The sequence below is a fragment of the Quercus robur genome, chromosome 2, assembly GCF_932294415.1.
Source record: "Quercus robur chromosome 2, dhQueRobu3.1, whole genome shotgun sequence".
NCBI classification, from domain to species: Eukaryota; Viridiplantae; Streptophyta; class Magnoliopsida; order Fagales; family Fagaceae; genus Quercus; species Quercus robur.
Genome location: NC_065535.1, coordinates 70,744,576 through 70,768,118, shown reverse-complemented (window position 1 = coordinate 70,768,118; position 23,543 = coordinate 70,744,576). Strand labels below are relative to the sequence as shown.

At 33.3% G+C, this 23,543-nt stretch overlaps 1 protein-coding gene across 7 annotated transcripts; it reads left to right on the top strand.

Annotated features, from left to right (window-relative positions):
• Positions 1-3,317: 3,317 nt before the first annotated feature.
• Positions 3,318-22,474, top strand: LOC126714819 (protein MICRORCHIDIA 6-like). Of its 7 annotated transcripts, none has more exons than XM_050415198.1 (21): positions 3,318-3,445; positions 4,521-4,871; positions 5,445-5,519; positions 5,654-5,688; positions 5,961-6,039; positions 6,168-6,257; positions 6,339-6,414; positions 6,923-7,001; positions 7,805-7,939; positions 9,315-9,413; positions 9,498-9,599; positions 9,680-9,826; positions 10,965-11,057; positions 11,560-11,611; positions 11,717-11,828; positions 12,421-12,509; positions 12,577-12,684; positions 12,815-12,927; positions 14,420-14,502; positions 15,267-15,309; positions 22,436-22,474. In XM_050415198.1, the coding sequence occupies exons 1-21, from the start codon at positions 3,430-3,432 to the stop codon at positions 22,457-22,459; spliced, it is 2,001 nt and encodes a 666-aa protein (XP_050271155.1). In that variant the 5' UTR covers positions 3,318-3,429; the 3' UTR covers positions 22,460-22,474. The 7 variants fall into 7 exon arrangements, with proteins under 7 accessions (XP_050271155.1, XP_050271151.1, XP_050271152.1 ...); XM_050415194.1 differs by lacking the exon at positions 22,436-22,474 and adding an exon at positions 15,923-16,226 and having other exon boundaries at positions 12,589-12,684; XM_050415195.1 differs by lacking the exon at positions 22,436-22,474 and adding an exon at positions 15,923-16,226 and having other exon boundaries at positions 3,319-3,445; positions 12,424-12,509; positions 12,589-12,684.
• Positions 22,475-23,543: the final 1,069 nt, after the last annotated feature.

Below are 23,543 nucleotides of genomic sequence, written 5' to 3'. Positions count from 1 at the left end.
GTTGGTTCTTCCTCCCACTGCTGACCCTCCTTCTGGCTGGGTCCCATCTTGGTGGCCAGTAGGGGGAATGTTGTCTCTGACTTCCTGTGTCCTGCCTTCTTTGAGAAGACGAACTTCTTGCTCCAGATCCTTTAACATTGCTGTCATCCTGGCCATTAGGTCTGGTTCCTGTCTTGCGTGTCTTTGTTCCGACACAACCTCCTGTTCCACCAAGGGTATCCCACCTCCTTGCCTGGAGACTTCCTCGTTTTCTCCTACAGGCTCAGAGGCCGTAGGTGGCACATTAGTTCCTTTGCTATTTCTTTGTCTTGGAGGCATTCTCTGTGAAGGGATTGTTTCTTCCTTCTTCTTTGCCCAGTCCCCAGCGGAGTTGCCAAAATGTGAGAGTGTCTTTTTTCGGGATACTCAGGCCCAAGGATCCCGAGCCTGAATGAAAAAGAGAGGATTTGGTGGACTGGGTCTTGACTCACCGCAGCTAAATGGCTGTTTAAGAATCAAGTGAATGCAGAGAATACTCCTGACAACATACAAAAAAATGACAAACAAGGATATCGAGGAGTGCCAAAAATTAACAACGTAAGCTCAGAAAGAAAAGAAAAAGCAGGATTAGCAAGATGATAAAAAAAGTACTGTGGGGATCCTGGGAGTTATGAAACAGTATTTCATTAAGGCATTATCTGTTTGATTACAGAAAGCTCACTAGGACGTGATACAAGGTCCAATCGAGCTCAAACATTGCAGCCTTGAATGGCTATTTCAGCCTTCAAAACTTGCGAAGTTTGATTCTCGTTGAATCCGAGTATGTACCATAGTTGCTTTTACAGGATATCGGGAAGCAGTATTCGTTTTTCCCTTAGTAATTTTCTTTCTGCACAGATTTTCTGATAGTTTTTCCTAGAGAATCTCTTCTTTTCTTACGTTTCTTTCTTTTTTTTTTCGCTGTTTTCTTCACAACCCATCCCCTCCTTTTATAATGGAGTTTTCTGGGCGTCCCGGGGAACCATTGGTTCTCCTGTTTTGCTTTCCTGCGAACAGAGCACGTCTTGTCCCTGTTGTCTTGGTAAGTCCCTTTTCCGCTTCTTCTTATTCTTTCCTTTTCTTAGTTCTGATTCTTTTGAAAGCTTCTTGTTGGCTATCTTCTTTGGGAGTGCTGAGGTATGCCCTTCTCGGCATCCCCACTTCTGGTGCCTTCAGCTTTTCTTTTTCTTTCCTATTTGGGCAGAATCCCATCCTGCCTTTTTTAAAGATCGTTTGTTGTCATCCTTCTTCCCTGTCTTGGTTCCCCGAGGACTCTTCTGTCTGTGCCGTGAGAAGTCGCTCGCGTTTTTTGTTTTTCTTGTTTTTCTCTTTCTTTTTTCTTTCTCTGTCTTCTTTCTATCGAGCTGTCCCGATCTTCCTTCTTCTTTGTGCCTGAAAGGATCCGCGTCTATTGATGGTGCCTGAGGATCCTTGCTTCTTATATTTTGCCGTGATCTTTTTTGGATGTTTTTCTTTTCTGGGCTTCGGGATCCTCTGGACCTTTCGTATAATTCCTTTGGACTTGGCTTTTTTTTTTTTTTTTTTCCTTCTGGGCTTAACTCATTCTTTTTTGGGCTTAGCTTATTCTTTCTTGGGCTTATTTTACTATGATTTTTTTAGACCTCAACAAAGGTATTGCACAAATGCAACTCCTTCATTCCCCCTCACATTTTTTTTAATAACTTTTTCATCTTTTTATTTAGACAAAATTATTAAAGGAATGTGAATAAAAGCTAACTTTCCAAATTTTAATCTCAACTCTTGGAAGATATTGTACACTGTGCACACTAGATCTCAATCCAAACTCCATTATTAAATTTGTTTTATTTATTTATTTATTACAATTTGCTTTTTTGAAGTTCTGAGTGGTGAATAGTCACTTTCACATGGACCCATTACTAACATCACTTTTATTTTCTACCATTTATAATGTGTCATTTTATCAAGTTATGGAAATGTGCTATCTCAACAAGTCGTGAAAAAAGTTGTGCTACTTTTTTCTTAACATGATTCCAAAACCTTCCACTCTCCATCGCTAATTCTCACCATTAACTATATAGTCAAAATAAATTTCATAATTATTGGTAGAAGAAGCCAATATAAATTTGTCAACTTAATTATTGTGAAAAATATTGTCACATTACTCAACTAGTTATACCCTCCCAACCTTTTTGAGTTATTCTAGAATCACGACTAAGTTTACACACATTTTCATAATTATCCTATATGGTAGATTATAATTAGTTATTTGTCACTTTCACATAAATTTACAACTTTTTTTTCAACCACATTGGTTGTGGGTATAGAATTTGAACAGTGACCTCCCAATAAAAACCCCATATAGATCCATCATTTTTAATCCACCATTCACAACTCACCAAATTATAGCAAAAGTTGTGTGAATTAAATATTATGGTTCTGGCATTTTTCCTAGAAATTTTCAACATTTATATTTGACTATTGGAAGTGGTTATATTTATTAGATGAGTAATGATAGCAATACCATATAGCTAACCATCTTTTCATAATTGATTGAAGTAGTAAATAAGTGATTAGAAATAGCAATGCCAACTCTTCAAAAAAAAAAAAGAAAAAAAAAAAAGAAATAGCAATGCCAACGGCCGAGGCGGACCACTGTCATAAATTTTTTTATTCCATCAACCATATCGTCTAAACTTAACAAAATATGATAAAATCTGTTAAATAAATTTACTATATATATTTTGAGGAGTTCTATATTTCACAATAAATATTAGATAGTAAGTTGTTATTGATTTTAATTTTAACAGTATCATTGAAATTATTATTTTTTCCACTAATAACAGCTAAAATAAACCTGTCACTTACAATTTGTTGTGAAAATATATAAATATTATGAAAATATTGTGTCATTTAAAATTTGTTATAAAAATATTATGATTATTTATTTATTTTTTTTCACGTGGAGTAAAAAAATTATTTGAAATTGTAAAAAACTAAGGTAAAAGATAAGAATGAAAAAGCGCCGTAATTTAGCAGATACCGTTGAGATCTGAAGAAAGTAACATGGGATATACAGTTGACATCAAATCATCAATTAATTAACTTGTGTAATAGTATTAAAATCCATCCGGAAACTTAGATCCCAAACAATTATTTTTCAGTTAGCTTTTGCAACAAGCAATCACTAGCGAGTATGAGGAGTCATCCAACAAAGGACAAAAATAGTGTTGCCATTTGCACACAAACATTTACCACAGTAAAAAAACAGAACGAACAGCCACTGTAAAAAAAAAAAAAAATGTTGTGTCAGTTCTTCCTATTACCCATTTTTGTCCACTACACTTTACACACAGCTTTTGCTTTTCCCCTATAGTAGTAGCTTGGTGTGACTTGTGAGGTTGGGAGTCTTTTGGGGGTCAAGGGTGGTTGATGGGCACAAGAGCTTGTATGTTTTTTCTAGTTTCTTTGTGACCCAGTACTTTATTCCATGTTTTTGTATGATTAGTGATTTATATGTTCTGAAAATTTCATTGATTTTTGACCACTTTGTTTCATGCATGATTGTTAATGGGGTTTGTCTATTTGAGCTGGTTTCAATGGGTTTTTTTTTTTTTGTTGGATTGTTGGGGTAGTGGGGATTTGGACATGGGCACATCAAGAAGTGTCAGTTGAGTGACAAGGTTGCCTTGGTCTTGTGGAGATTTGTTAAATCAATGGTTTCAGTGGGTTTCAATTGGTGTTGGTATTATAGAGATTTGTTAAATTAGTGGCTATCATTAAGGTTGGCATGCGTTACTTGAAGTGTGGTTTGCTGGATTCACATTGACTTGCTCTCATGGAAAATCATTGTATAAATAAAGTCATGGAGGTTGAGTTGTCTGCTAATATAACCATGTTGGATGGTCTTATTAATTTATGATTTGGGTTAGCTGGGTCAGTGTGAAAGAATTGATATGGTATCAATCAGAAAAGTTCTAGACTAGTTAATAATGAAATGCCCATTTATTAAATTTGAAGGAAGCCCTGTATTTTATTTTAAGGAAATACTTTTAGTATCAGCAGTAATATAACTTTGTTGTTGGTGGCTTGAGTGTCTTTTCAAAGTTTCAACTCTAGAAAGCATATGAGTAAAGCTTAAAGAAATTCAGTTTTGGATGTGATACTTAATGCTGTCTATTTGGATTTTTCTGTGAATGTTTTTGTTAAATGGATTTAGCAATGAAACTTAATAGATTTCCTCAGCTTATTTTGGTTTGCACTATCAAAAAACTTTGAATTGATTCTTGACAATCAAAACTCAGCAGGTTTATTAATGTGAGCTCAAATGCAATCGGTCTACTAGAGTTAGGATTTCAATCATAACCATGCCAATATAGAGTGTTTCCATGAATACACTTATATAAAAGCAATATATTTTAATTGATTACTAGTTTTTATTTTTGTCTCCTTGCATGTTTTGGATTCAATATTTGTTACTGATCTTTGGTTTTATTTGTTTACCTGTGTATCTTGTTCTGCAGTGACCAAGATGAACAATTCAGACATCATAGATTTATGTAGTGATTATGAAAAGGGAGAATCAAATATCAATGATGGTCAAAAGGAGCTGGGTTCAGTTGTAGGGACATCTTGGATTACACAGAATTTTAGAATAAAAGAGATTCAGCATCTGAACAAAAGAGGTTCTAAACGAAAAGAATCTGAAGAGAACAGAAGCTTAAATGCTTTTGGCATCAATAATGGTAATAATATCATGGTTAGTTCTGCTGTCAATCAGACAAGTCTTTCATCTGCGCCGATTTGCCGGCAATTCTGGAAAGCTGGGAAATATGAAAGAGTGAAGGAGAAGGGTTTGATAGTCTCAAATCAAAGTAAATAAGCTGTAACATTATTTTATCATTGCTTACTCAACTTTTTGCTCTTTTATTTTCTACGTTGGTATTTGATTCATGTATTTCATGAATTCTATCCATTGTTTAAATAGATTTATATGTAGAAATATTGATGTATGAATAAACTAAACATACATAGGTGCTGAGACTGTAATCACCTAAGGAAAAGGTCTAGCCACATCTGTGCTTAAACCCAAAAACGACTAGTCAAGTTGCAATTATGGTTTCTCATAATCACTGTTAAACCCAAGAATTACCTATGCCCACACAACACTTGCTCAAATAATCCAATCAAGTCTGCACAATTTGGGGTATCATATAGGCACCTACTAAATGGACTTTGATGATATCATAAGACTAGAGACCAAAGCAAAAATATTGTCAGATTGATTGCTAGTCATATGAAGTGGGCTGTGAAAGAGGAAAAAAAAAAAAAAAAAAAAAAACTGCTGGACTTGTGTTAAGAAATATAATCGTTCACATGCGTGTTTGCACTATTATTATTGTTTTGATTGTTTACTGAGAGCACTTTATGTAATGCTTTGGTTGCAGACTTGAAGAATCATTTGCATGTACACCCTCTTTTTCTCCACTCCAATGCAACCTCACATAAGTGGCTATTTGGTGGTATGTTTGATTTATAAGTTTCGTTTGATGCACTACATTGTGTTCATATCTACAACTATAGCAACCCCATTATTTTTCCTCAATCTTTTAAATCTGTTTAATCTACTTTTGTGATCTCTGTTTTTTTGGTATAGCCATTGCGGAGCTAATTGATAATGCATTTGATGAGGTAGGTTCCTTTATGTTATCATTTGAACGACTATAGTTTGTCTTGAAATATTCATATGTTATCAGTGAGGTTACCTTATCCAGATTCCAGTTAAAGGAAAAGAAGAAAGAAAAGGAATATTGAGAATTAAAATACCACAGATGACCTGTTTCCTTGTCACCTCCCTCTCCCTCTCTCTCGCATATGTGTTTTTATGATGGTTTCTAGTCAAAGTTAGGTTCTGATTAAGGGTTTCATACACTATTTGTATTGTTTTTGTTTGTATGAGCTAGATACCAAATGGTGCTACTTTTGTCCTTATAAACAAAATCTCAAATCCACGGGATTCCAGTCCGGCCTTGCTAATCCAAGGTACATGTACAAACTCATCTCATTTGATTAAATGAAATTTGAATCTACTAGTTATTTTCTTGTCATACACTAACAAGATTGCCATCTAATTTTTTCGCTTCTCAAACTTGATGATTAACAATGAAAAGATGACGGTGGTGGAATAGACCCAGAAACTATGAGTCATTGCATGAGCTTTGGATTTTCAGATAAGAAATCGAAATCTACCATTGGACAATGTATGCGTTGGATTTCTCCGTTCTAATTTTCACATGTTTTCCCTTATTTCTTTATTTATTGGTTCACTTGCATCCTTTCAGATGGAAATGGCTTCAAGACAAGTTCTATGAGACTTGGAGCTGATGTTATTATCTTCAGTCGACAATTAAAAATGGGGTATGACTCTCTATGAACATTACGAATATAATTCACTTTCCCAGTTGGTTAGTTACTATGTTCACTCAAATACAACCCTAAGAATGACACAGGCATATCTGAAGTTATTTAATCTATCATCTTTTCATTAGTACAAAGGTAACAATGAGCTATAGACTGGGATGGGTATTCATCCCTTATTTGATAGTCCCCAAGCCCTGATAAAGGTAGGATTATAATTTCTTGTCTGGTACAATCCCCTAAAGATTTTACCAGTAGGCCGTCAACAGGTTCCATGGTAACTTTATATTCTTCTGTGTTCTTATATTCATTTTTCATTTTCAATTCTCTTTATTGAGTTATTTCTATTCCAAATCCTGAAAATTGGAGATATTAGCATTTTGAAAGTGAGGTCCAGCCTCTTTCATATTAAATAAAGATTACACTCATTTTCATATTTGGATATTTGATATATGCACAGTTGACTGTTTCTTGGTTGTGCTCACATTGGTGGTATGACCATGTTCAGGTCATCAACTCAAAGTGTTGGACTACTTTCTTATACATTTTTGACACAAATGGGCTATGACAGAATAGTAGTACCAATGGTGAGCTTGGCCTTACAGCAGCTGTTCAATTACATCTATTGCAAGTTTACTCTGACTGTAATTTTCAATCCATAATGTATCATTAAAAATATGACCGGGTAAAGATGTTATTTTGTCTGTCCTCCGTGATAATTAAAAATATGGCTGACTCTAGCGTCCCCTGAATTATATTATTGGGAAGCGCCCCTTGGAGATCACTATAGAAGGACCCAAGCATATAATTGATACTTTTTTTCTTTTTTTTTTGAAGTTTTAAATTGCTTTTCTTTAAACAACAGCATGCAAAGAGTGTGTGTGTTTTTTTTTTGGAGTCTTAAATTGCTTTTCTTAAAACATAGCAAGCAGAGAGGAATTGGGATTTGGCTTAGGCTACTACTTTGTTAACAAACTCATGGAATAGTCATACTATTCCATGACCAAAGAAGTCAAGAGCATTGTAGTTCACTGACATTGCCTTGTCTTCTTTATAAGTAGATCCAAGTTTCAAATCCTCTCTACCCCACTTGTTGTAACAATTGAATTATAAAAAAAAAAAAAAAATTAAATTTCATGACAAAAAAAAAAAGAAAAAAAAAGACTGCAATGTCCTATCAGCATCTTTTTTTAGTTGGATCATGAAGTTGGCTCCACTTTAGGATCATTTATTGACTCAAAATCTTGTGAAGTTATTTGTAACTTCTTTGGTTCTATTTTTCCAGGTTTAGGGCTGTCTAATGTGCCCTTTGTCATATGCATAATTTTATTTAGTCTTACCAATAATGTTGTACCTCTAAACTCACTAATAGGTTTTTCATTTATTACAGGTGACTTATGAGTTCAACTCATCATCTGGAACATTTGGGCCTGTAATTTCTCGTGGTAAAGAATATTTTTCTTCTAATCTGTCCATGCAGTTGCAGTGGTCTCCTTATTCAACCGAAGAGGAGCTGCTGAAGCAAGTAAGCCTGCAGACATTTCAGAATAGAATGCTTCATATAACAATATTCCAAATTATAACTTGCATGCTGTTTCTTCCTAACATATCATGTTTTCTAATTATTTTTTGCCCCTTGCTTAGCCAAAACTAAAATAACAACAACAATAACAAGAAGAATGTTGTGCAAAAATAGCACCACCCCCTCTTCCCAAAAATAGATGATCTGCCAAAATTTTATTTTCCTCAAAAGCATAGCATGTTTTGCCATTCTTTTTAGTCCCTTAATCTCCAAAAGAGAGAAAGAATAAGAAAAAGAGAAGGTAACAATAAAGATAATGATAACAACCATGACAACATCAGCTGCAGTGCAAAATAGCAACCACTCCCCCCCCCCCCCCCCCCCCCCCCAAAAAAAAAAAGGTAAACAACAGAAAAGAAACATTCTGCCAAAAATTTAGCTTTGTCAAAAACATAGCATTAATATGTACTTGCCTGGTAACATTCTGCATAATTGACACCAACGAGATTGCCCTAAAAGGAGCATTTGGAGGTTCTTTGGTCAGTGAATCCATGCATAACTTTTGAGTCAAAAGTGATGCATGGATTCACTGACACGACATTTGCAAGCACAAGTTGGTGTTGTAACTTGGTGAGATTGTTTCAAGTGTCAAAAAACATTCTTCCAAAATTTAGTTTCTTCAAAAAGGGGTTTTGCATATTTGACATTGACAAGATTGCACTGATGGTGCCATCTGGACTGCTTTGTTAAATTGAATAATTCGAATCCGTCCATCACATTTGACACAAGACGTGAGAACATGAAGTTAGTAGTGTGATATGGAGAGTTCATTAAAATCATCTTGACTAATTAGAAGGAATAAAATCATTCTCACGTTACCTAATGGCTAATCACTATTCCTGCAGCCATTATTGCAGCATGCAATTGTGCTCCAAGTCTCTCTTTCTCTCTCCCTCTTCTAAAATACTTGATTCATCACCTACAGTTGCTGCTGATTCCTAATTATGTAGCTGCCTTACAATGATTTATCAACTATTGGTTATTTGATTCTACACAAAATGATAACAATAATGTATATGCTCATTTACTTATATACAATATTGGTTCTGTGGTTGTCCTTTGTAAAAATATACATGGAATTTATTCACTATTGGATTTTGAACCTTTCATTGCTAATCATAATATGTTCAGTGGAACTAATTCAACTTTTGATGTCATTGGCTTGATTTGTGGGTACTTGTCTTAAAGTTATTGACGTAATGATGTCTTTGAATTCTCTCTCCATGCCTTTATAAACATTATGTACATCCATATCTTCACCCATGTGTGATCTATACTTCCATTAATATGTATATCATCTTATTAATCCAATGGTCAGTTTGATGATATAGGGCATCATGGAACAAAAATTGTTGTGTACAATCTTTGGTTAAATGAGGAGGGTTATTTGGAACTGGATTTTGATTCCGATACTGAGGTGTGCTTCATCACTTGCTCTTATTTCCTTTTAAACTGTTGAACGTAGTTGATAGTTTTGCTATTTATAAGTTGGTTGTTGCAGGATATTCGTATCAATGGTGACCCAAAACTATTTCAGGCAGGTGACCATGGCAAACCAATTTGTGACCAGCATATAGCTAACCTATACCGCTATTCGCTCCGTGTAAGTATATGATTTCCATTGAGGTTGATTTGCTAAATAATTTTTTCTCGCTAAAACATGTTCTTGTTCATGCTCCACAGGCTTACTTGTCCATCTTGTATATGAGACTACCATCATGCTTTAGAATAATATTGCGTGGACAAGTTGTTGAGCACCACAGTATTCTCAGTGATCTAAAATTTCCTGAATTCATCATATACAGGCCACAACTTTGTGGAAGTAAGGAGGTTTGTGTTGTCTATTTAAAGTCCCTGCCACCTGCCACTAATTGCATCCTACGATTCGGATGCTTTGTCAATATCAGTTTTACAGTAGCTGCTCGTTTGGTTTTGTTTTAAGCAAATATACAGTTGATGGATATCGAATGTTAATAAATGACAAACTAGAATAAAAATGTCAGCATGAAGGGCCATAAGTTTAAATACAGGATTCATTCATGGTAGGAAAAGTGTCAATGGGCTTGGATTGCACATTTTTCTTTTCTTATTATTAGAAAACTATCCATGTTATGTTTAGGAAAACCAATACTTGTAGAACAATTGTTAACTAGCCACGAATCCACGCGTTACACGTGATAATTTTTTTTATGGTGGTTTTATTAAATTTTTTTTTTTTTTTTTTTTTTTTTACAATTTAAACTAATTTAATAATGAGTAATGTATTTTGTAATCATATTTTTATTTATTATAAAACAATCATAAATGTAATATAGGAACTATCATAAATCATAAATATAAATTTTGTTGTATCAAAATGAAAATAATACAATTTTTCTCAAAAATTCAGAAGGCAAGTTAATGAAAATATTCATTTTTTAATAAAAGTTATTTATAACATTTTATAAATCATTAAAAAAAATATGAAATTTAGAAATTATTCTTTTATTTTTAAACAAACTTTCTCAAACCATATTTTTTCTGCCTACAATCCAAAACACTAGAAAACGTAACCAAAAAAAAAAAAAAAAAAAACTTAACAATGATTAACTGGACCAATTAGGATAAAAATTGTTGTTGATAATCTATTAAAGTAATTTTCTTTGCAGATATTGTAATTTCGTCCACCCAAAACATATTATCAAATAAAAAATAATTAGCAAAATTTAAGAATTAAATTTCTATACATGCATTGTTATAAAATAATAATAATTAAAATAAAATTGTAAAAGCTAAAATTTGTCACCCATCCGATTATTTTCGTTTGACTAACCTTTGATTTTCTCTAAATAATAATAATAATTAAAATAAGTAATGCTTTTCTAGTAGATTCCCCCCCCCCCCCCCCCTTCTATTTCTTCACTAATGCATGCATGGGTTATTGTTAGCTATTTGTAGCTGCCGCATCAGTGATGGTTCCATTGTTCAGGTTGAAGTTCTTACTACTATAGGGTTTTCAAAGGAAGCTCCAGGGGTAAATATTCATGGTTTCAGTATCTACAATCGGAACCGCCTTATACTGGTAAGGATTCTTCTATTGAATTGTTACACACTTAAACTCCTTTAATCAAGCTTGTTAAGTCCTTAAATTATTGGCTTCCCTTAGATATCTTGATAATAATGTTGCTAGTACATAATTTGTGATATTTGATGACTTACCAGTTCAGGAAATGTAATCATGATCTATTAAACGTGTTGGCATGTGGCAAAATGGCTGCTTGCTTTTGTTGGGAAATCATTTGATCTGGTTAGACAGTGTTGCTAAACATACTATTCTGCATAAGGCTACGCCAGTGGTTGTCATTCTATAATATGTTACATAAATATTTTGAACAAGTCTTCACGAAATGTTGTGGGAAGGATTTATTTATTTATTTTTAATAAATACTGAAAAAAGGCATAGAGTGGGATTTATGTACTTGTTTTTCAAAGATTGCATGCTCTGCATACTTATAGTAAAAGAAAGCTCCTTGCATCAATATTCTTAAGTTCCCTTGTTCATACTTTTAATTGTTTTTGAGCAGCCATTTTGGCCTGCAGTCAAATGTACAAAATACGTTGGGAGAGGGGTTGTAGGTGAGAACCTTTGACTACAACTATATTGTTTCAAGGTTTTGTATTCAAGGTGTATTTAGCTAAGTCGTGGTGAATATTTGATGATTTATGTAATGCAACTGATAGGTGTTTTGGAAGCTAATTTTATTGAGCCTACTCACAATAAGCAAGATTTTGAGAAGACTTCCCTCTTTCAAAGGCTTGAAGATCGTTTAAGGCAAATGGCGCATGAGTACTGGTGAGCTACATGTTCCAAGGTTTTTGTGTTGAGGGAATTTTTATGATAATATTATGAAACTGGTTTGATACGAAGAATAACTCAAATTTTTTGAGTTTAAGCTACAAGACATGGTACAATCAAACAAATATCAAATACCCATCAAGTACAATTAAACAAGTATGACAGTGTTACCTGCAGGTTGGGATATATTTTGAAATCCAATTACCTAGATTGCAGAGTCAAATGTAATCTTGTTGACAGACACATTAAGGAGGTTGGGGAATGTTAAAAAATCTTTGAAGTGTTGACAGATTTTTTTTCTTTTTGGGGCGGTGGGGTGGGGGGTGGGTAGGCTAGGAATATGTAGAATATCTGAATGGATCTTTGTAAATATGGGATTCATTCCAGGTTCATATTGTTTGAGGTATAAAACTTGATGTTTTAAAATCACTTAGTGAGATTATGAATTAACCTGAGCCTTGACAGACCACTTCATTATTTGTCTTCTCTCTATGTCTAGATTGTTAGCATCCAGCTAAATGTTGTTAAACCCCTGCATTTGATATATTGACTTTCTACATACTAGAGGCAATTTTCTGTTATATCTTAGCAGGCATTTGCACTGTGAACTGATTGGTTATCAACCACGGAAGAAAATTCACCCTGCAGTATTGCCTTCTCAGGAGTCACTTTCTACAAGTCAGTTATCTAGAACATTCTGTGTTAGTGAATCATGATTTCCCTCTAACTGATAGGCCAAGAGCAGCTTCTTCTGCAGACGGATTGTCAGAAGATCCTGTAGCCACAACGGTGCACGTCTCAGCCACAGCACAGAGAAAATCTGATGTGTCATGCCAAGCCAAGTTCAAACAAGGTATACGTTTTAAATGACAGTGACTGACAGACAGGAATGCTTAGATTCTGTTGATGAAACCAGCTCCTTGGTACAAAGACATGCCACTTATTGCTGTGTATCTGATAAGTTCATATTTCCTTGAAAGCAGATTCAAACATAAAGAGGAAGGGGCGATATCTTCCAGTGGAGTTAGAACATGCAAAAAGGCACACACAATCTGAGGCATATGCAACTGACACCTGGCATAATGAGGAAGTTCAGGTTTGCTGAGAGATCCTTGTCTAAAAAAATTTAACTATTAATGAAATTCATCTAGTTTCAAAATATCAAACGTGTACCCTTGATCCAGGTTGTAATATCCCTACACTTTCACATCTTATAAAATGCCTATACTCTAAATCATTAACAAGGGCTATGAGCTTAAATGTTTTAATTGATAGTAATTGCGGTTATCAAAAAATGATTGACATTAATTGCAAATACATATTTTTAGTGCATCATGCTATGGAATTTTGGTCAGTTTTGGTGCGTTCATTTTTGACTGCATGTACAGCCCATGTGGAAAATTCATTGGATAAATGCTTGCATGTTGCTAACTTAGCACTTCTTTAGCCATCACACTATTGATTCTAGAAAAAAAAATGGTTAAGAAGAGATGAAACATGACCAGTTGAGTCGGTATATGGCAGCTATATATATGAGTTTTTATGTACTACAATTATATCAAAATGATCAAAGCACGCTTAAAGATTAAAAGCTTAGAGACCAAAGCGCCAAAGTCTATGTGCTTCACTTGGCCAAATGGAAGCTCTTTTAATTAAGCATGTCTTAGGCACACTTTTCTGGTGCTTTTTGAAGAAGCACAAAGCACACCTAGGTGCACTTTTTTTTTTATTTTTTGGCTAAAAAAAAAAATATATGAATCACTATAATTAATTGCTTCATCTTGAAGGATTGACATGGACATTAATTTATTATACAAAAACTGTTCTTAGGTGTTGTAATACACAAACAATTTTTTGTTTACATATTAAAAGGGACGAACATGGATAATTTACTATTCTTGTGCTTTTTGGTTTTTGCCTTTTGAGTATTTATTATTGTACCATATACTTCACTTGATCATAGTTATCATATTTATGTATTTTTAGGAAGCTCAAGGGAATTATATAAAATGTTATGCTTAAACTTTCTATCACTAGATTATTATCATATTCCTTTTAATAATTGTTTTCAAATTTATTATATAAAATTTTAAGAAATTGAAATAACTTATGTAAAATTTGAACTTACAAACTTTGTGCAATTGCACCATCCATTTTAGCTAATAGGAAAAATATATTGGCATTTTGATCTAATTATCTTCTTGAATTTTATGTTATGTATATTTCTATCAAATGTTATTATATATTATATCAAGTGTACGCTTGCTCTTTGTGCTTAAGTGCACTTGACACTTTTTCCAACAATGAAAACAAGACCATGCAGTTGGCCCCAAATAGTTTAGACAATGGCTAGTTTGGTCAGTAAATTTCAATTTTTATGCATTTTTTCTTTTGCCTAATGTGGTTTCTGTTTGTTGGATTGGAAATTGTAATTCTTCTCTTGTGAATATCTAATTGTCTGATCTCCCCCACACCCAATTTGTTTTACATCGAATTCTACTTCTCATATATAGAATTTCCTTTAATAGTCAGCATTTACTGCTAATGAGGGATTCTTATCACCACTCCTTTCCATGTTGTGTTGGTAGCCTGAAAATAGCATTAAGAACCCACCGCAAGTTACCCAGGAGATGGCCACTCTAATTCGAGAAAATGAAAAGCTCCGTTTACGGTGAGTACTTAGCAGTTATGGTTTATCCTGATTATTTTTTGAGCTGGTTGTAGATAAAATTTATAGGAATTTAGGTTAAGTAAAACACCACCCAACTTTTGCCTAACCTATTCATTATTACTTTGAGAGAACCCAAATGGATACTGAACCTTCTTAAAGAATTTCTAACAAATAATAAATATTATAAATCTGGAACGAAAACTTCAAAAACAAATATCCAACATGAGTTGCAAACCAGGCATTTGGCTTGCTTAGCCATCTCTAGATTGAACTTGTCCCTGTTTGGGCTATCTTTGTCTTGAGTTCTGGCACCTAGTCTAAAACATTAACAAGTAAACATCTTTGTTAACATGTATATTGCATAAGCTTCTTTCCAAACAAAAAATTGGTGGTTCAAGTTTTTTGTTAGCTGATATTTTCAATTGTTTGGGGAAAAAATTGGAGCTGTTGAATTTGACCATCCTAAACTCTTTTTGATCTATGACTTCTGGTGCACATGATGGGCTGAACTCAAGCTGAAAAATTTGTTCCCTGACATAAACTCACCGTACTCCTAGTCCCATCTGATTATATTGAATTAATGGAATTCAGTCATTGCTTGAAATTCACTTTTTAGCAGTACATAATTACTTTTATAGAAAACATACACTAGACATTTCTTATAAGCTATACCTGGCTTTATGAGAACTTTTCTGTTTGACGAACTTGAAATTTCATTAAAACATATCGTCGTTTGGAATTGTCACTTGTCTTGGTTTTTCCAGGTTATTTGAATCGGAGAAAAGGGAGGAAGAACTTTACCAGAAGGTACTTAGCTCCATGTGTGTTACATTCAGCCTCTCATTTAATAATTTTGAAACATTTACTTCACCTTGAAAATAAATAGCTTGATCTCTATTGTTCGTTCAAAAAAAAAAAAAAGAAAAAAAAAAAGGAAAATAAATAACTTGATCATATTGATCTAGATATGATTCTTATAATTTCCTGAGAAAAATGGGGTGCAGGATCTTTACTTTCCTTTCAAAATTGTGAACTTCAATACCCTTCCTTTTCCACCCACGTGGGCAACTTGCCAACTTCATGTTAAGAACACCTTGTGTTTTGTTCCCTTCAAAAAGGAAAATAAAGAAAAACAATGTGACAGAGGGCCTTTCAGCCTACTGATAATCATTCAACAACAAATGTCACTATCATTGTCTCAACCAATGGCACAAATTGTAAAGCTGGGAAAATATCCAAGTAAATAGTTGTTCATTTCATTATTAAGTTCGTACTAATGACCAGAAAAGTATAAGGGAGAAGAAGAAAAGAGAAGAATGCTGTGGAAACAGAATCAAATATTGTTTTACATCTGCTTTAATTAGTTAAGATTGTTGCCTGTTAGTCTCTTTTTTAAAGCTGACTTTATATTTTGATGCAGGTGCAACAACTTAGAAGTGAATTAAAGGGTGTACAGCATGAATACACAAAGATCTTGGTTGAATCAAAATTGATAGACATGGTTGAAGGGGCAAATGTTAAAGGGTTATTTTACTAGAAAAAAATTCATATTTCTTCATAACAAGAATTTTTGTTCATATATAGGTCGGTGGGTATAAAGTATGTAGCAAAGAAAGATCAGACTTATCAGGTAAAAAGAAAAAAGAAAAGAGAGATCAATTTCATCAAGTTTTTGTTCACTTGTCAGTTTGAATAAGATTCCATGAATGATTGCCCTGGACAAACTGGCGCATGATCGGATTATATGCTGATAGTGACAGGTGAGATTATATAGGTATGCAATGAATACACAATTGGCTATAAGAAACCGCTGCACGATAAGCGTGGGAAATAGAAAGTTTAGGAAACAAATCACGTGGTAGTATTTTTTTTCCCGCTCTTTCCTTGTAAGTACATTATGTGGTAGTCTCTCATGGCCACCTGGGAAATACACTATCATCGATTGGGCATATGAATTGGTGTATTCATTGCTTATTGGAAATATTCATTGGTGGAACCAACTACCCTCAATTACCAAGGTGAACTTGCAGTTAAACTAAACTATCCCTGGTGTCTAAAAAACCTGACACTAGGTGCTGTATAATGAACACCCTACATAACATACCATAAAAACTTAAGATCTTCGCTGTGAGACATGTAATGCAACAAGTATTAAAAGAAATATAATGACAACATATCACACCATAACTTTATACAAGTGAGGTTCTTGGCGCATAGATTGTTGACATAGCTGCAACATGTAAAGTTTGGAGTCGAGCTTATGGTCATTCATAGAATCTATTAGTAGTAATTTTTTATCTTTGTATTTGATGCATGTAGGAACAAATAAACAAAGAGTCACTTCTGAGATTTCAACCTCATTGCTCAATAAGAGGAGATATTATCATCTATAGCTACCACCCACGACTAAGGCTTGATTTCCAACTAGATTTATAGTGGCCCCCCAAATGAAATAGACCATTGGTTTACTCCAAGTATGCATATCTATATCAGCCATTAAATTTGCAATTATGGTACTGGTGATGACAACAATAATCATAAGAATAAGGCTTATACATTTAAGTATATCAGTAATAAATGAAAATATACATCCTATGGGACAATCATATATTGATTCAAAGATATCTTTTCATATAATGTTCAACATGATCACGTAAGTTATTCAGCTGTTTGAAAATCCACATTTTTTTAACCGAGTTAAAAGTGTTAAACACCAGGGGATGGATTGCCTCACAATACCTACTAGTTTGTGCATGTCATAATGGATTAGACTGAAACTCCCTTATTACTTTTTCTCAAGTCTCAATCAGTAAAAAAAAAAAAAAAAAAAATGTTAGGTATACATGTGTTAGTGAAGGATCACGTTGAATACTAATGATAAATGTGAGTGATTAATAAAACATAATTGGGCTCAAACCCATAAGCTTAAGCTTTTGGATCAAGTTGTTCCCTATATGTAATATCAACTACTCAATTGGGTATTGTCCCAACAGAATGCATCCTTACCTGATCAACAAAAACATATACTGAGAGAGGATTGGGCTTTGGAATTTTTTTTTTCCATTTAACTTTAAATTTCAAAGAATTTTGTTAATGGGCACGTTGGCAAAACAAAGTTGGAAAATAGCATCTCGAGTTTTAAAAACTTAAGTTCAGGGTGGAAATCGAGTCTTAAATCCTCAAGTTTTGAAGTTGGGAAACAATTTTCCACGTACAACTCGAGTTTTAGATACTCGAGTTCCGATTCTTCATTTTCTCATTTCTTCCTTCGTTCTCCATGTTCTTCCTTTTCTCCTTGTACCTCACCCACGGATTCATCAAATCTCGGCACCAGAGCAACAACCCAAACCCACAGATTCATAATATCTTGGCATCGAAGCAAAAACCCAAACCTAAAAATCATGATCTTGGCACCGGAGCAGCTCCCTAAGCTTGGGTTTGTTGATCTCGGTATTGAAGCGTGCTAGGGTTTGATGTTTTTGTCTGGTATTGTTGCTTGGTTTTGTTATTTTTTGGGTTTGTTGTCTTCGGAAGTGGGTTTGGGGTTTTGAGAGTTAGAGAAATCGTTGGCCATGGTGGTCCAAAGAGAACAGGGTGAAGGGAAAACAGAGAAGGAAAAAACGGAACTCGAGTGTCTAAAACTCAATTTCCACGTGGATTTTACACTCCACCTCAGCTATGCTAGTACATAGAACTCGAGTCTTTTAGGCTTGAGTTGCTAATGCATACTACCTAACAATATTCTCTCCCGACTGCATGCTAGTTGGAAAATTACCTCCTGGGCTTTGTGCTGAGGAGGAATAAAATAACTTTAATTGCAACTAGTCGCTAACCCGTGCGATGCACGGGAAAGCTACCAATTTTTTCCAAATGATTTGACATTAGCTGTTGGAATTGAACATCAATTCTCTAGTAGCACGTTCTTATTTTTTAATTTCATTTATTTCCTGCCTTCTATTAAATATTCAATGCATTCATTATATTTAAAAAACGTTGAAGTTTAGATATTGTTTTTCAGTTCCTCTTGATTTTAAAGACACAACTATTGAATCTCAACAACATACCAATGCAAATATTAATTACTTAAAATTCAAAATAAATTATTTATACATGATAAGTTACAATTCAAACAATATTGAACACTACAATATTTAGAAATTAAATGTATATAGACAAACAATTAACGCTATAGTAAAAAAAAAAAAAAAAAAAAAAACCTCAAATAACTAAATATAAGAGTTTAATTCCTCTTTGTTTCAATTTAAAACCAAATTGTGCATAAAAGCAAAAAAATTTCCTTTGTTCCAATACGTCTTTAGTATTAAAATCACAAATTCATTAAAACCAAATTGTGCATAGAAAATCTTAGAGATTGAAAGACAACTTTAAAGTGTTTTTTGTATCTTCTTCCTTTGTTGGTTTGTAGTAGTCCCTGAATATGCCATTTTGTTTTCCTTAAGTACAGATGTTGGTATAAGTTACACATTGGTTTGAACATCAAGTTTTTGAAATTTTGTACAATCACCATCTTCTTCAGTTGATAAGTTTTTGAAATTTTGTACAATCACCATCTTCTTCAATTAATATGTTTATACCAAAATCAAGAATAAAATGAATATATTAAACAGGCAGTAGCAGGACGTAGTGAACAATAAACACAATACTACTACAATCAAATCATGCCCAATTTCCTTCTCAAAAAAAAAAAAAAAAAAAAAAAATCATGCCCAATTTCTCTGTACAAAAATTAAATACTATATTTATTTACGTAAGCTGTGTCAAAAAATATTTAAACTATCTTATAGCTTTAGTTAGGATTCAAGGCAAATATATTATTTTTGGGTGTTTTTTTTTTTTCCTTTTTGATAATGCCGGTTTGAAATTTTTGGGTGTTTTTTTTTTTTTTACCTTTTTGATAATGTTAGTTTGAAATTTTTGGGTGTTTTTTTTTTCCTTTTTGATAATGCCGGTTTGAAATTTTTGGGTGTTTTTTTTTTTTCCTTTTTGATAATGCCGGTTTTTTTTTTTAGTCTTAAAAAGTTTTTTTTTTTTTTTTTAATATTGTGCTGACGTGGAAAATTGTGGGAACTTCAAAAGCTTCGGTTTTATATATATATATATAGATTAGTGCAATAGGGTGATCCAAGTTCGTCAAAACAGTAAGAAATAAAAAAACTGGCAGCCAGAATTTCCTGGCATACATCCAGAACGGTTGTGGATCTTCTTCCACATTCTTGTTTTTTCTTGTTTCTTTATCTATGTTTTTGTATGATTAGTGATTTATATGTTATCCATGTTTATTGTTAATGGGGTTTGTCTATTTGAGCTGTTTTCAATGGGGTTGTTTCTTTTTTTTTTTTAGATTGTTGGGGGAGTGGGGATTTGAACATGGACATATCAAGAAGTGTCAGTTGAGTGACAAGTTTGCCTTGATCTTGTAGAGGTTTGTTAAATTAGTGGCTGTCATTAAGGTTGGCATGCGTTACTTAAAGTGTGGTTTGCATGCTTCACATTTACTAGCTCTCATGGAAAATCATTGTATAAAGAAAGTCATGGAGGTTAAGTTTCTGCTAATATAACCATATTGGGTGGTCTTACTGATTGATGGTTTGGGTTAGCTGGGTCAATGTGAAAGAACTGATAAGGTATCAATCAGAAAAGTTCTAGACTAGTTCCTAATGAAATGCCCATTTGTTAAATTTGAAGGAAGCCCTGTATTTTATTTTAAGGAAATACTTTCAGTATCAGCAGTAATATAAGTTTGTTGTTGGTTGCTTGAGTGTCTTTTCAAAGTTTCAACTCTAGAAAGCATATGAGTAAAGCTTAAAGAAATTTAATTTGGATGTGATACTTAATGTTGTCTGTTTGGATTTTTCTGTGAATGTTTTTGTTAAATGGATTTAGCAATGAAACTTAATAGATTTCCTCATCTTTTTTTGATTTGCACTATTAAAAAACTTTGAATTGAATCTTCACAATCAATGCTCAGCAGGTTTATTAATGTGAGCTCAAATGCAATCGGTCTATAAGAGTTAGGATTTCATTCTCAACCATGCCAATATAGAATGTTTCCATGAATACACTTCTATAAAAACAATATATTTTAATTAATTACTAGTTTTTATTTGTCACCTTGCATGTTTTGGATTCAATATTTGTTACTGATCTTTGGTTTTATTTGTTTACCTGTGTATTTTGTTCTGCAGTGATCAAGATGAACAATTCAGACATCATAGATTTATGTAGTGATTATGAAAAGGGAGAATCAAATATCAATGATGGTCAAAAGGAGCTGTGTTCAGTTGTAGGGACATCTTGGATTACACAGAATCACTATAAACCCAAGAATCACCTAGTAAACACCGGATGTGGGACTCAACACACACTTGCACAAACCTTACTCAAAAAATCCAATCAAATCCACTCAATTTGGGGTATCAAATAGGCACCTCCTAAATGGACTTGATGATATCATAAGACTAGAGACCAAAGATATTGTCAGATTGATTGCTAGTCATATGAAGTGGGCTGTGAAAGTGATAAAAAAAAGAAAAAAAAAAAAAAAAAAAAAAAAAAAACTGCTGGACTTGTGTTAAGAAATATAATCGTTCACATGTGTGTTTGCATCATTATTATCGTTTTGATTGTTTATTGAGAGCACTTTATTTTATGCTTTGATTGCAGACTTGAAAAATCATTTGCGTGTACACCCTGTTTTTCTCAACTCCAATGCAACCTCACATAATTGGCTATTTGGCGGTATGTTTGATTTATAAGTTTCCTTTGATGCACTAAATACATCATGTTCATATCTACGGATAATGTTCTTACCCCTGAACCAAGCTTACCTGTGTGGTTTCCTACACCTCTGGGCTGGATCAAGGTCAACGTGGACGCCGCTCTATCAAGTTCCAAATCTGCTTTAACGGCAGTAATTCAGCAGCTCATGCAGCAGCTAAATTTGCTCTTAGCTCTTGTCAGTCCTTCTGTTTTAATAATGACAATCTTCCTCTCTATATCGAGTCTGTTTTTAAGGTGGATTGCCAAGCTTATAGTTTTGTTTCTGTTTAATGACATTGAAGTTTACCAAAAAAAAAAAAAAAAAGGTACTTGGTTCTATGTGTGTTACATTAGTTTCTGGTTTGTGCTTTTGCTTCAGAATTTGATGTAGCTTAACATTCAGTCTTTCATTTAATCATTTTGAAACATCTACTGCCACATTGAAAATAAATAGCTTGATCATAGTGATATAGATGTGATTCTTATAATTTCCTGAGAAAAATGGGGTGCAGGATCTTTACTTTCCTTTCAAAATTGTGAACTTCAATACCCTTCCTTTTCCGCCCACGTGGGCAACTTTTTTTTTTGATTGGTAAAAAGGGAAATGCATTAAAACTAGAAATTAACAATATCATTTCTCAATTAAAATGTTCTAAAAATGTTGTAGATATATCATTTCTCAATTAACAATAGTTTCAAGGCAACGCCTGTTCAGATACAGTAATTGCTTTGGCATCCATTTTAATAACAACAGCTGTAAAATTCCTTTCAACACACAAAATTAAACCGTCCCTCAAAGCCCATAGCTCAGCTACGAAGCATGGTTTAGAACACCTTGTGTTTTGTTCCCTTCGAAAAGGAAAAGTTAAAGAAAAACAATGTGACAGAGGGCCTACTGATAATCATTCAACAATAAATATCACTATCATTGTCTCAACCACTTACACAAATTGTAAAGCTGGAAAAATATCCAAGTAAATAGTTGTTCATTTCATTATTCAGATCGTACTAATGATCAGAAAAGTAAATGGGAGAAGAAGAAAAGGGAAGAATGCTGTGGAAACAGAATCAAATCTTTTTACATCTGCTTTAATTAGTTATGATTGTTGCTTGTTAGTCTCTGTTTTAAAGCTGACTTTATATTTTGATGCAGGTGCAACAACTTAGAAGTGAATGAAAGGGTGTACAGCATGAAGACACAAAGATCTTGGTTGAATCAAAATTGATGGACATGGTTGAAGGGGCAAATGTTCCAGAGTTATTTTACTAAAAAAAAAAAAAAATCATATATCTTCATAATAAGAATTTTTGTTCATATATAGGTCGGTGGTATAAAGCAGGTAGCAAAGAAGGTCATGTAGCATACAGAGACTGTACAAGAGTATACAAGTTCCTCATTGATGGATGAAACTTTTATAATGTGCAGGGAAGAACACATTAAATTTCTTTAAATACAGAATTGCAAAGTTTACTAGCCCTTGAGTGTGTACTTTCTTCGTTAGAATTTTATACATTTCAATATTTGTTTTGTTAATTAGTAATGAATAATGAGTGTAATAAATGCACAAATTAAGGTGTATTATACTTCATGAAATGATGTCATTACTTTTTATATATTTTTTCAAAATATAAAATCAAACTGTACACAAACAATAAAAAAGAAAATGCATACATAATCAAATTGAATTTCTGTGTATAAATCAATAACTTTTTCTTTATTTAATTATTGAATCTCTTGTTTATCTGGATTTTTTTTTTCTTCTCAAAAAAAAAAAAGTTTTTTTTTTTTTTTTTTTGTATAGATTTTTACTTTGGTAAGTGTGGCCGTGAAGTTCTTTATTAAAAAAACAAAAATGATAAGAATTCGAAAGACAAGAACATCCATAATTTTTTTGTGTCTATCTCCATGTAGCTTTTTATCATGTCATATATATATTTATTACGAAAAATCCCTCCCCCAAAACAAAACAAAAAAAATTAAAATCCATCTATTCGTCACTCAATCGACCACAATATGACTGACTGCAAAAGGAATTAAGTACTAAGAAAGAGTGATGGAATATTTCCAAACAATTAATAACAATTGAATTTTTTTTTTTTTTTTTTGGGAGAAACAACACAGATTGAATGTATATACATATAAGTGGTCCAACTAAAATACACAAGAAAAGCCATGACTCATTGGGAGCCGCTCTCCAAACAATTATCGTCATTCTTCAACGTATATTGGTTATTTAAATTCCTTCTTCAAATTTATTATT

What these genes read in the sequence shown, in the direction of transcription:
- LOC126714819 (XM_050415192.1), top strand. An exon ending in ATTTTGATTCCGATACTGAG is followed by an intron (nt 9,414 to 9,497) that starts GTGTGCTTCATC and finishes TGGTTGTTGCAG; the next exon opens with GATATTCGTATCAATGGTGA. An exon ending in AACTTTGTGGAAGTAAGGAG is followed by an intron (nt 9,827 to 10,964) that starts GTTTGTGTTGTC and finishes TCCATTGTTCAG; the next exon opens with GTTGAAGTTCTTACTACTAT.